General features: G+C 43.1%; 1 protein-coding gene across 1 annotated transcript; it reads right to left on the reverse strand.

Annotated features, from left to right (window-relative positions):
- Window positions 1-10,291: 10,291 nt before the first annotated feature.
- S100Z (S100 calcium binding protein Z) lies at window positions 10,292-13,024 on the reverse strand. Its single transcript, XM_085322022.1, has 2 exons — window positions 12,884-13,024; window positions 10,292-11,626 (listed from the first exon to the last, which is right to left on the reverse strand). Exons 1-2 carry the CDS (start codon window positions 13,022-13,024, stop codon window positions 11,468-11,470), a joined length of 300 nt encoding a protein of 99 aa, XP_085178148.1. The 3' UTR covers window positions 10,292-11,467.
- Between the last annotated feature and the right edge of the window lie 604 nt (window positions 13,025-13,628).

Genomic DNA, 13,628 nt, shown 5'->3' on the forward strand with positions numbered 1-13,628 from the left:
GTAAGGTGGTCAGTATACTAAAACTGTGAYGATGCCCTTGGCATCAGGATCGGTTACTGAGCAGCACTTGAGATACAGATACAGGGCCCGGGCCAGGGGCTACAAAACAAACAGGACCCTCATTCTCCAAAAGGGTCCCTTGAGCCTCCAATTCACCAAAGCACCACCCTGACATGCTTCAATTCCTGTGAAAGACCATTTTATTTCAGCATTGGCTTCATCACAGACACATCAGAGGCCCTGACCTCCTTGCTTTATGCTCAGAATCAAAATCTCATCTTCAGCACTGCTCATCTGCTGGGCCATCCTGGTTGGGGCTGTATTTTAAACCCATCATTTTTTCACCCACCAGAGCATCTCCCTCCACAGCTGCAGCCAGATTCCCGGTACAAGTGGCCAGAGCAGACTCAGCCCTCGCTCTAACACTAAGACTTCAAACAAGAGTTAATATTTCTATATAGATGCTCACCCCAATGCAAAGCCTAGCTTCTTTTACCACAGAARATAATCTTGGTGCCAGCCCACTGCCATGTCCTGTGAGAGTCCACTCTGCTCCTCTACACCCAGCAGCTTCGTGAGCTGATATGAGCAGCAGCAAGCCTGCAGTGATACAACACTACAAACATGAGCAAAGAGGATTCCTCCCTCTGCTCCTCTGCTTTGGGCACTTTGTCCTCTGCTGTTAGCACTGGTTTTTCACTGCTGCTCAGAGCACTGGCTGAAGAAATGTGGCACAGGGCAATGCACAGTGTGAGATATCTGGCTGAACTTTAAACTTCTTATTGTGTTACCAAACATTGCACTGAGCTGCATTTATTTCCCTTATGCTTGACCTTGCTGAAACTCAATTAATKTAGGGACTAGCTCTTTCCTTTCCCCATGGTGTCTGGGTGACATAGTACTATCCAGTCCTTGCTGTTTATCACGTGGAAGCAAATCTCACACCAGTGTTCACATGTTCCTAGACTTTGGAGGGAAGGGATTGCCACACACCACTTGCATTTATATATATATATATGATATTTGACCTGCTGTGATTCCTTCAGTACATTATCCCTGAACAGTGGGATTAGATAGCCCAGACGAAGAAGAGAAAAACCTATTGGCGCTGAAATGTCCAATACTCTGCATTTAAGGCTAAATATTCAGTCCTTTCCTTGCTGGATTTTATGCTAGCCATCAATTATTGCTCTGAAATACCACYATGGAAAAGGAACCAAAAGTAAGGCTTTACACCAAATAACAGCCCTAGAGGTCTTTAGGAAACCACATGCTCAGTACAGACTCACACAAGACTGACTCAGAAATTGAGAGAGTGAGAAACTAAAGCCCAAATGCATACACAGAGGTCCTGCTTCTGGTCTGCTCCCCTCATCCCATCAGTCATGACAGAAAACATGAGGTTACTAAACTCATGTTCACTACTTACAAGCCATTACTAAAYACTTCATTTATATCGACCACCCTTTCACCAAGCCAGAGGGCCGACAGTGAAAGTTTTCATATTCCTTCATGCCTCCATCGCCCCAAGCTGCTGAGCCTCAACACGTTGCTTTCATTTTCAGGTATGAAGGAGCAGTGGGCCCATGCGCCAGGGCACTACTTTGGAGCATCCCTCCCTGGCCTAGCAGGCCTGGGATTTGCACAGCCACCCTGGCTCAGGCTCTGGGGGGGGGATGTCACATTTTTACTGCACTCTGGTGCAATTTCTTGGGTTGAATTCATACATTTATAGAGCAGGAAACCATTTCCTACTACTATGTAGGACCTACCAAAACTTAGGACCACTTCTTAGGTCCACTCCCTTTATTTTCTCCATAAGAACCATTTCCCTGTACCTCTGTGGGGCTGAAAACAGGGGTCTCCTGAGTCTATACCCTRGGGAGCTAGCCTAGGCCCCAAAGACCTTGCAGGGAATGGCAAGTCTGACCTCACGTGCAAGGGCTGGGCCAGCTTGGCTCTCAGCCTTCAGGAGACAGGACAGGGACCCTTCTCCCAGCACAGGCTGCTTGCCTTCCCAGCAACACTGCAGCCACCAGGAACAAACACTTGTCCACCTCCTCCTGGGGATCTGACTCTTACCTATAAAATCTTGGCCAGGAGATTATTAAGGACTGTTCAACTGACCTGCTCAGGCTACTCAGATCTGCTAGCCCTTTACAGGGCTAAAGGTACAACAGCAGGTCTTCTTGTTCAGTTACCTGTGCTCAGCTATCTCCCAGCATCCCTTCACCTGCAGCATCCTCTCATTAACTACTCCCCTCTTCCTCTAATCTCTTCTGGGTTCTGTCAAGATGCACACACCAGCACACAAGCAGGTCCAGCAGTAAGCACACAGCATGCTCCAGAAGTAGGATGAAATGTTTTGCCCCACTGACATGAAGGGCAGGCTTCCCTTCTGGCCACAGGTTCTGCCATTGCTCCAGGCCCATCCCCTGYTTCACAGCCAGTGGGCAACGTCTGGCTGGGTACCACTCCCTGAAAAGAGAAAACCCAAACCAGTGCTCTCCTTCAGCATCAGYATTGGGCTGTCACCCCACTTGGTTTGGGATTACCCATTTCTGATTCCCAGGTATTACCCCTACTTTCCCCCCTCAGGGAATGTTTTCAAATGGTTTTAATTAAATCAGGTTTTAGCATATGAAGAGCCTGTAACTGTATGATGATACTGAAGGACACAAAGTATTTTTAAAAGAATCAAAGAGGTTTAATAAAAACTCTTTATTAATGACGGGGGTTGAATGGCACAAACAGAAGTCCTTGTTACATACTACCAATCACCACAGTTCTGACACTAAGCATTTGAAGTAGCTACATGTTTCTTCATAGCTTTTCCTGTATGCAAGGAGTTTTACATTTATCTCTGCCATGTGTGATGACAACAAGCCTTTTTCCATACAAAGAGGGTACATCACAGTCGGAGGTGCCCACAGAAGTCCTCCCTTAGACCCACTGGGGCAGGTTTAAGAGCTGTTATGGAAGATTGTCCTTCCCACCACAGCTTCAACAGTCAACTCCTTCTACACTAGGGATATGCACATGGTGCAGGGAGYCACATCCCACCACTGAATACCACTGCCTTTTCCATTAACAGATTAGTTAGTCTTTGCTCAGAAGAGTAAACTGATTACCAAGGAACCTGGTGCAAAACTCCTCTGYTTATCTAGTGCATGCACTCACCACCTTATCCTACCACTATGTGTTGCTGCCTTGCCCAGGATCAAGCCAGAAGGCTCTAGCATCAAGCCAGAAAATACACATGGAGAGTTTTTGAGACAACAGAGGGTTTGGAGGTGATAAAGGCCCAAAATGTAACTGCCAAATCCCTCGGAACCATGACAGTGGCCATGAGCATGGCTACATTTGGGGACTGCTTAATGACATAAGAGAAATGAGTTTGATTATCACCATGGTAGTCATCAATAGGCAGCTATCCATTATGCAAAGTGTATCAGCATAGCAAGTGCGAAGGTAGTTTAAGCAGCTAGGCTGTGGACATACAGTAGGAAAGGTACAGTTCAATGACTAAAAATAACTAAATTGGTCCTATTGCTGTTTTGATATATTCCTCTTATAAAAACCTAATTACAGTTGCATTAACAGCTAAAGGAGAGCATTCCCTTCAAGATCACCTTTTACACTTCATTCCCTTACTCTTATGTTGCAGTGTGGGACAGGCTTCCTCTCAGTGCATGATCTAACATACCTAAGACTCCTCCCTTGGAGATCAGGGGGCATTTCAGTCATTRACTTCTGCCACTGTCCGCCTGTCCCAGCTCTGTGAGATAGCATAGTAAAATCCACTACCTCTTTCTGAGCCTTGCCATACATCTCGCTATAATGACACTTCTATYACATTTTTGTGTGTGACTAAATTGGCTTTAAGCAGGGCTAAACTTCTGGTRAGGTGAAGCAAGCATAGCTTGTTAACTTTGGGCAGTTTGACACAAGAAATGTGCGATTTGTCATGTGGAGTGGTTCAAAGAAATGACAAACGCATGTGATTTATGAACTGAAAGACTATCAGCATCATGCAGGCTTGATGATAAGTGTTGCATTAACACTTTTATGGCACTGAGTGAAAGCAAGGACTGTGAAGCCTGCAGTTTAGCAGGTTACAAATAATCAAGCAAACATTATATTCCGACACAGAGACTACCCTGAGGGCGATTATCACTACCAGYTCTGCCTGTGACTCAGCCCAGAGTCTACACAAAGCAGTCAGGACTAAGGGGAAGTACAGAAAAGGAGGCACCAAAGAGATGCCAGATGGGCGTGACTGGAGATAGTGTGGCGTGTGCCATCAGGAGGCAGGTGACCTGTGTCCCTACCTGCTCTCTGAGCTTTTTTTTTTTTTTTTTTTTTTGGGGGGGGGGGGGCGCAACAGGAGGGGAGGAAGAAAAGCAGAGGTTGCCTGATTTGGGTTCCCTGCCCAAGATCTCCCCTTCACAAGATCTGGTGCAGGAAAATATAGAGACCAGAGAGGCCTGCCACATACTGGCTCAGAGGCAAGGAGTCTGGTAGATGCCACTTCTGCTCCTCATTTATATCCCAACAGATCAGCACTGGGCTGTTACAGCTTTTGCCTAACGTTGCAGCTACCCCGAGCGGTCCCCTGAGAGCCTCTTGCAGGCACAGTGCCCTTGCAGAGCAGCAATCTGCTTTTCAAAACATGACAGCTATTACAGTAGCACCTTCTTGCAGGTGCACCCCTCACAYCTCACATTATACCGTTTGCCCACACTGCTAGATCTGTGGGAAACGCAGGCTGCAGTAGCCTTTTCCACCACCTTCTCACCATGCAGCCCCCAGCACTCCCTCGGTGACTCTACCCCTGTTGCTCTCCCCGCACTTGCTGCTCAGCTCTGAAGTTACAAGAGCATTTGTCATTTTACTTTCAGTGTGGGAGTCACTTCATTATTCGAAATATAATTTTCAAGTGTGTTTAAAAATACTTTTACATGTCATGTTCCAAAATTTGTTAGATTTGGGTCACTAGGAAGAAGAGAGCTTCATCTCCCACAATCTCTCCCTTCTTTCCCCCCCCCTTCAAAAAGTGGTATCATAAGACAGTTTTTCTATTCAAGAACAAGAATTCTCAGCTGAAGTGACTATCTCCTTGATTAAGTCTCTCGTTCAGGGGAAGAGCTGAGATTCAATGCAATCCTCTCCAACAGCATTATGTATTACGGTAGTGGGCCCATTTCCAAAAATGCTGTGGAGGATAACAGCTCAGCTAGCCAATGTGTCAAGTAAGAGATGTTAAGCATACCCAGAATAATGTTATATTTATCCTTTCAACTGCTCCTACCACTTAGTCTTTTATTCTTGACTTGCATGTGATTGCTTTCTAGCTGTCCCATCTAGTACCAAATAGGATGAAGTACTAAACACTTTCATCAGTTAAGACTCCAAACACTTTTGGATGAAAAAAATGGAACATTTAGTATTGATGTATTTTTTAAAAAAAGGTTGAAGGACTGTATATATAAAAAAAAGTTGAAGGACTGAAATCACCTAGAGAACATTTTTCAACCTCTTGAAATCTAAAGACAGATTCACTTTTGATAAAAACTTCCACAAACCGTCTTTTACCTCTGGTCTGCCAACATGTTTTTATTTCAAACATCTTACTCAACTTTCAAAGACTGATGGTTTGCCTTCGCTTCATCTTACTCCTGTGACACTGACAACAATAAAAATTTTCCCTGAGCAACAACTGCAGAATCAGGCCATCGACATAAGGGCAAAGAGTTCTTGTTCATCTAGCCAAGCTACTAACGGCTTATTGGGACAGAGCTCTCCATCTTTATATCTCCTGCACATCAGCCTCCTATTCACTGCTGCCATGCTGTGTTCCTAGCTAGAGCAATGAAAAAAAAATCCACCTTTCTTCAGCTTTCTCAGGTTCCTGTCTTTTTTCAGCTCCCCAAGCACAGCCTTCTCTAGGTGCTTCAGTTGCTCTTCTGCTCTTGGCAGCATGTTCTCCCACATTTTTCCTGCTATAGCCCTGTTCTCCATTTCTACCTAGTGTGTTTCCAAGTTTGTGCAACTGCTCTGAACACAAAGTCATTATAACCCACAGAGACTGAATGCAGACTCCATAGAAAAGTATCTGGGTTACACTATGACAATTTGATATGCAACCCATGAACTCAACCAGTACTTGAGGAGAGAGCCTGTCATTTAAAGCCAGCACATTATTATAAAGCCAAATTATTTTCACTAATTTCTCACAAGACCCGTGCTGTTTGTCTTTCCCCCTAAAGTACCTGTGCTCTGAGCAACAGCTCCTTCCATCTTCCTCCCAGCTGCCTTGTTGCAACATTTGCAATTTTACAGACGTGTCCTTATTTAGCCAACCAGCTAAAGAGAAACACAACTTCATGCCGAAGGCTAATTTAAAGTTTCAAGCGCATGTCCTCAGCTGTTGTAAAATTATGCTACTAAGTGCAATAGGCACTGTTGTTTTACATCAGCTGAGAAACTACTTGCTAGGGCAAAATAAGTGGATGCAGCTGCAGCTTTCTTCCTTGGGAGTTGCCCCTCTTACACAACTGATTGCAGGTGGCTGAAATTTCATCTTTAAAAAGACAAGCTTTTTTTTTTTTTTTCTTCTTCTTCTAAGAGTATCTGGTGAGGTTCATTCATCTACTCTATCTGGATGGCTGTCCAGGGCATGTAAACTGATGTACTTCAGTTCTGAGGAAAGGACGTGGATGGAGCTAGCTTAGAAAATAGATTACTATATCATAAACAAAACATAATCTCTTATGCAGTATCATATGGCAGAAGAAAGATAAGATTGAAAATGTGACTCTTTTTTTCTCTCAAATAATACAATGCCATTCAACAGACTTAATTATCCCTAAAGACACATTTATTAATTGCTAGCCTGTCAATCAAAACCCTCGTTAGACATGCACGTGACGTCACATCACAGTCTAACAAATATTCCTGTCAGTCAAAAGCCTTTATATAGATTAATCTGATTTCAGAGACAGGTTTTGTGATTGACCCTCTAGCCAAGTTTTTAGAGGTTGAAATCTGAGAGGAGCTGAATGCTTTCGGCGTGGTGCTGAGCTGGGACTATGGGCTCTGGGCTGTGTCCAAGAGCAGTTCCCTCCTGGCCACTCTCTGCGTTATGCTGTAGCCCAGATTCTGCAACACTTGTCCTGGACAGGGGCTCTGCACTAGACAGATCACTGACCTGGGCTAATCTGCACCACTACAAAGGAGCTATTCCCACTCTTATTCTGGTCTGTCTAGCAGAGCACTAACTCCCTATCAGCTTAGGATGCCATGAAGTCATGCTTCCTTGAGATAAATGCGCTGGCTTATGAGACAGTACAGTCCATCCCACATAGACCGTACACACCCTCCACACTGCTGTGTGCAATAAACCAAGAGTASTGTCTGGCAAGCAGACTGCGCTGAGAGAGACCCTGGAGCCTTTTCCTCAGAAGGAGATACCTGCTTTGGAAAATTAAGGGTGTGCTGGTTTGAAAAGAGCAGTTACAGTACAGACAGTCCCAGGAGTTTGCATGCCTATGTGTGGGGAAGCCAAGGGTGAGAAGTTACGAAACAATAACCTCTGGGATTTTCCCTTCCAGATTTCCTAGACCAAATAAGTGTGCATGTGCTAGACTAGGCATATGAAACTGCTCTACTGCTGTGCCAGACTGAGCAGCTCTGGCCTCTGTCAGCCTCACTGCATGCACTAGTCTGCAGGTGTCCAATAGTTGTGATGAGCTTTGGAGATGCTGGCTTTCCTTGGCAACTGTGTGCAGATAAACGCAGATAACTCCATATGTTCAAGGTGTCCCTTCAAGTGCAACACCAGATTCATATCTGTAACCATAAATAGTGATAAGCAATAACTTTCAATTCTTTCTTTAATGATGTTTGATGGAAAGCAATTAAAGTTCTGACTGCTCAAAATATCAGCTATGTAACGAAAAAGATCTGCTAGTGCTTGTCTGGAAAATCTAGTATCTCTGCTCTTGCTCCTCCTCCAACTCCAGTCTGCATCAAGTTTCTCACCCTTCTAGCTGGAGCTGCTCTTGTAGGATGATGATTATCCCACTTGCCCTTGCACACCTGGACATCCCCTACACTGCTGTAGAGCCAAAAACCTGGTGCCTTCCAGTCAACCCGGCTGCTAAGTCAGAACTTGGAGGGATTGCTTCATTACAAAGCATTTATCATCACAGTGGTCTCATAAGGCTCTTTGAGGTCTGTAGTTGGACACCAAATCTGAAGAGGTTATAAATTTATTTACGGATAGTGCATCAAGCTTCATGTATCCAGTTTCACAGGCACTTACAGTTTCCTTTGAACTGAAATAAAAGCAAATGGCAAAGGCTGAAGTTTTCAAGATAATATCATTTATCTTCTTAAAATCTGCTTTTTAGATGTCAGGTAAAACAACTTCACCACAGCTAGAAATGATCTTGTCTGGCATCACTGTATTTTTATTGGTCTTCAAATGCAACTTGAAAATATTAGGTCATACTGTGGTGTTCAATTTTCTATTGTGTTTCCAGACAGTCTGATAAGACAAATGAAAAAATGCTTGTAATTATACCCCTTTCCTAAAGCTGAAGGACTCTGGACAAAGCCATGCAGCAAGCCTCCTCTTCATTAAAACTTAAAGTGGCTCCTAGATTCAGGAACTTCAGGAAAACTCGAAGTCAGCAAGAAAAACATCAGTAAATAATGAGAAACTAGTAACGCCTCTGTTTTAAAATCAAGAGTTTTTCCTTTTGAGGGAAGCTAAAAGCAAAATGCTCCAAGTAGCWGCAGTGACAGATCAGCTGGCCGTGCACACGCCGTGTCGCATAGCCGGTGTGAATGGCTGCCGTGCAGTTCTCTTTCCTGAGGTTTGCTTTCAGAAAAAAAGTTCTGAGGCAATTCAAAAAGTTCAGGTGATCATCCCCAGAACAGAAAGATTTTGGGTAACTTCCCTAGAACTGGTGTCTATTAACGCAGCACCAATTGGCTCTTGTAGGAGAGGAACGGAAGCTAAGGTAAATCCACACCAGTGTAGTGAGTCAGCCCACAGCTAGCCCAGCATTAGGATGGCAAGTCCCTTACCCCCAGGACACCAAACAATGCCAGAGCTTTTTGTTTTCTAGCCTCTGGATGTGCTTTGGAACATTTTCTGCTTTTCTGCTTTGTCTTTGTGTAAAAAGGGTTCTTCTTTACAGCGGGTAAGAGTTTAACAATTGTCTCCATAGGTAAAATGGCAACAAGAAAAACTTAATCAGCCAAGCCAAAAAAAAAAAAGTGATTTATGAGGTTTCATAAAACTTTTGTTGGAATAAAGATCGTTTGAGTCATTCTACTCTGAATCACACACAGCCCATGTGCAAGTAAGCCCCTTCCGCACAGGAATTAGGCTGYGCTGAATCCCTAGTAAATTCAGCTGATGAGATGCCTCCACTGACCCTCTCCATCAGTGCAGCCGCTCTCCCTGCCCAACCCCAGCCTCGCACCACCGCAAGCTGGGGCTTAGCACACGGGCTGTTACCTGCCCAGTGTCTCATCAGGGAACAGCAGCAGATTTATAAGGTGTCTCAAGCTTGTTTCCAAAAAGTCTCTTGCTCAAAAGTTTTAATGGATAAACTGGTCTTACTGGGAAAAATTTTCCCTTTTAGCTTTGCGCTAAAGCTTTAGACTAGTTTCCTCTCCCTTCCCTGTATAAGAATGGGAAAGGCTGAGAGACCAGAAACAGTCTGCAGGACCCATAGGGTATCATAAAAGTAGTCTTGCTTTTTCTGGCTGATTCTCCTGTCATCCTGCTCCCACAAATGCAATGACATCACAGCAAAAAGCTGTGCAACCACTATCAGTTTTACTATAACATTCTTTTGTAGAGTTTCCCTATAAGATCTTTCATGATCCTATATAATTCAGTTATTGGGAAGTTAAATGCACTATAAAAAGAGGTAGTACTTTTTGGCTCTGTCACCATCCCAAAGTCCCTTTGTTCCAGGATAACYTCATCAGGTGCTGGCTTCTTTTCAGGGATGGCGTTTGCCTCCTGTTATATTTATTATGCCTTATAGAATCCCCTTCTTATAATAAATTACATCATTTTAATTATATATGATATCATACAGATATTATAGTCTTTACTGAATGATTTTCAGGAGGTTGGGGAGGAGAGATAAGTGAACTGCATTCTTCAAATATTGTCTAGCAAGGTATGATTTCACTGAGGGCTTTTTTTTGTTCTTTTTTTCCCCCTCTCTCGCACAAACAGAAAATCTTCACTTAATCCAGATGCCTTTTATTATAGTTTGAAGTTACCAACAAAACAACAGTGAACAATGACAGAGCTCTGTGAGAGAAAAAAGCCATGTGCCCCATCGCCCGATGCCCTTCCCCTGAGGATTCGGTCTGCAAGTATTCATCATTCAGTCCAAGGGCAGGTTAACACTGAAAGGGGCTGTCCTACTTACTCCATGCCTGGCCATGGGGTCCCACTGCTCCCTTTGCATTGCACTCAGCAATAGTTTTGACCACGCAGTGAGTTGGATCAGCATGAGATGACATCATTGTTACATATGATGACTCACATTATAAAGCTGTACACTGAGATGCTGTCATTAAAACCCCCACAATTTGTCCTCCAAGAGTCCTCCTCTTAAGAGTGCCAGAATAGTGCAAACAAAAGGCATTTACATCTCCCCTAAAGACCTAGTTCTTCCATCAGCTCTCAGACCAGTTCGCTGACTCAATCCTCTGTTTTTGAATAATTTGTCATATGAATAAATTCATTTATGCTGAATGAAGGGATGGACTATTGGGATGCAGCAACGCAAACACAGCCCAATTAAAGCTGGGGGATGTGGGGAAAACGAACCCATAACAATGGCAAATGGTAAGTCTGCTCAGGCAGGCAGGAGGTGGTTGTGACTGTATCTGAAATATGAGAGTGTGGGGAGACAAGGAGCAGTGTCTAAAAAGGGGCTCTGCTTTAATCAGCTCTGCTTAAAAAACAACCAGTTCTTTTGGATCTGCAAAAATGTTAGTTTGTTACAGAAGGATTGAAAAACAAACTGAGAGTTTTATRTTTCTTTCCAAATTTTCCCATTCAGAATGTATGTAAGTAACATTCCTGTTCCTTTTACTTCACAYCAATATCAAAATACTGTAAGGCTTAACACGGGACACCTCTCAAACGATCTGCCACCCAAGCCCTTGATTTGGGGAACTGATGAATGCGTGTTACAGAGGCAGAAGCAAAAGACTGGAAGTATTAAAAGCCAGATCTCAAATAGTGAGAGATAAGCTGGCTTTTGTCCAGCTTACACCGGCTGCTGATCTGATCCGTATGGATTTTACAGCAGGAACAGTTTGACAGATGATGGTTTGCATTCACAAAACGCTGATGTGTGCTACCTAACTAGGCATGTTTCAATTAGATTTGTGGCTGGGAGATTGATTCTACTGAGCATTTCTAAATGTCCTCTTTTTTTAGCTGTTCTTCAAAGAAATCATTGCATGCCACAGTCAAGGCAGCAACCAGCATCACAAATTCATTAAAATCCACTTCATTGTCTTTATTGGAGTCCAGATCTTTCATAATCTTATCAACCAGATGGGGATCCTTTTGGCCCTAAAGAGAAAAAAAAAGCAACTTAGCTGTGCAGACCTGTGAGCAGTTCTAACACACCTGACAGCGCACTCCAGTGATACGTCACAAGCCCAGGTGCTACTAAACAAAAGGTTGTGTGAAATATGTATTTTATTACTAATATATCACTATTCACAGCACTAAAAACACAAGTCTGGAGTCACAAAAGTCCACAGCAACAAAAACTGAAGACAGTTCTTAGAAAGAATCCAGGTACTAAATAGCCACTGAAATGAATCAGGCAGGTTTCAGGAGATGCTGAGTGCTGACTCTTTTGGCAAGTTTGAGCTATAACGTACATTTCTCCATATCAGCCATAACAAACAGTATTTAGATTTTCAAGAGGCTATTCAAGTGGTCATATTACCTCCATCTGTCATGTTCAGAAGATCTCTGTTTAGCAAATAACATCCAATTCAGTGGGAGTAAGGACAGCAAATGCCATAATAAATCAAGAGTCAAGATTAAAAGAAAATCCAATTCAAGAAAAGGGATACAATATATAAAAAATCTTRCTGATGGTCATAGGAACCACTCAAATTCTTACAATTAATAGGATATAGAAAAACAGTTATGTGTCAGGTCATTATTCCGTAAAACATCAATGTGTAATGAAGAACATAAGAAATATGCAAAGAGATATTCATATCAGCAGCTTATCAGTAGAAGGACTTTCTTAATAGCTCTCTGCAGGGCAGGTAAGAAGCTGCACTGACTTTGCGGTTTCCCATAAACCTGTGTAACAACTGTGTATAATACTTTTATAAGGCCTCATAGAATATAATAAACCTTAGATTCCACACACTGCCTGGCCATTATTCTCAAACTTCTTTCTTGTCTCCCGAGAACCAGTTGCTGGATTTCATTCTTGCAAGGACTTATCTATCCTGTGTAATTAAGAAAATGGATTAAAGCCTGATTTAATACAATCAGTTCTGCTACAACTTTTAGGTTGCTTTTGGCACTTCTCTTCAAAAGCACACTGCAGAGTACCCTGTTGTGCTGCTCATAGCAGATGGCAGACCACCAGAAAGAAGCCATACCACTGCTTTAAAACACTTTTTTCAAATGGGACACTTGATCACATCTCCTTCTCTCTGGATCCACAGAGACAACTGTCATCTGAGAGGCTGTGGCAGAGTGTGCATTGCATAAGGAAATGCTATTCCTGAACCTTTCAATAGCTGCTTATCCCACTCATTAAACATTAAGTGAAGAAATTCAGTAGCTGCATCTTACTGAAAGGAAGTCAGTGAGCTCACTGGTGAGGAGCTCTTTGAGTTCTCCTTTATTGAGCTTGTATCTGTCTCCTTCTTTGCCAGAGTAATGATGAAAGATCCTGATCAAGGTGTCCATAGCRTCTTCCAGCGGTGTGGACATAGCAGCAAGTGGAATAGCTGCACGTAAAGAATAAGAATCAGGGACATTACATAGAAACCAAGCAGAAGTCCAGTCTTGGGGAGGGGATGGAAGGCATCTGAAGACAGAAATTGTTATCAGAACTGAAAAAATGGATTTTCAGCTGATTGGTCCTGTCAAATGTGTGTGAAAAAGGCTACATTGTTATTAAAATAAAACATTGCCCTGAAGTCATTACCAATTACTTCTAAAAAGTAAAGGGGCTTTAATTAAAAAAGCATTCTATCATGCATCCAATTTGCAAAGCTACTATAAAAGGAAACCTTCTGTACCTACAGCTGAAAACATGGGTAAAATGAAGAATGCTCTGGCAGCGCACAGCCTCATACCTGTTCATCCAAATGTTCCCCCAAGAAAATGATAACAGTAACTAAAATGGATGCACATTTATATAGAAAGTTCCACCCTAGCACCCCAGTTTCCTAAGCAGTTGGAGGAAAGTCACCAACAGTAGAGAGATGCAAGTACTGGAGCATCAGCTTTTACTGTATTGGATCCTGCTGTTTGGGCAGACTTTTTTTCTGTAAGTCACCTGGAATAAACAAGTGTGAGCTGGGGACCCCAG

This window comes from Rhea americana, unplaced genomic scaffold (genome assembly GCF_003343005.1).
Source record: "Rhea americana isolate MKP2758 unplaced genomic scaffold, rheAme1 scaffold_74, whole genome shotgun sequence".
Lineage (NCBI taxonomy): Eukaryota > Metazoa > Chordata > Aves > Rheiformes > Rheidae > Rhea > Rhea americana.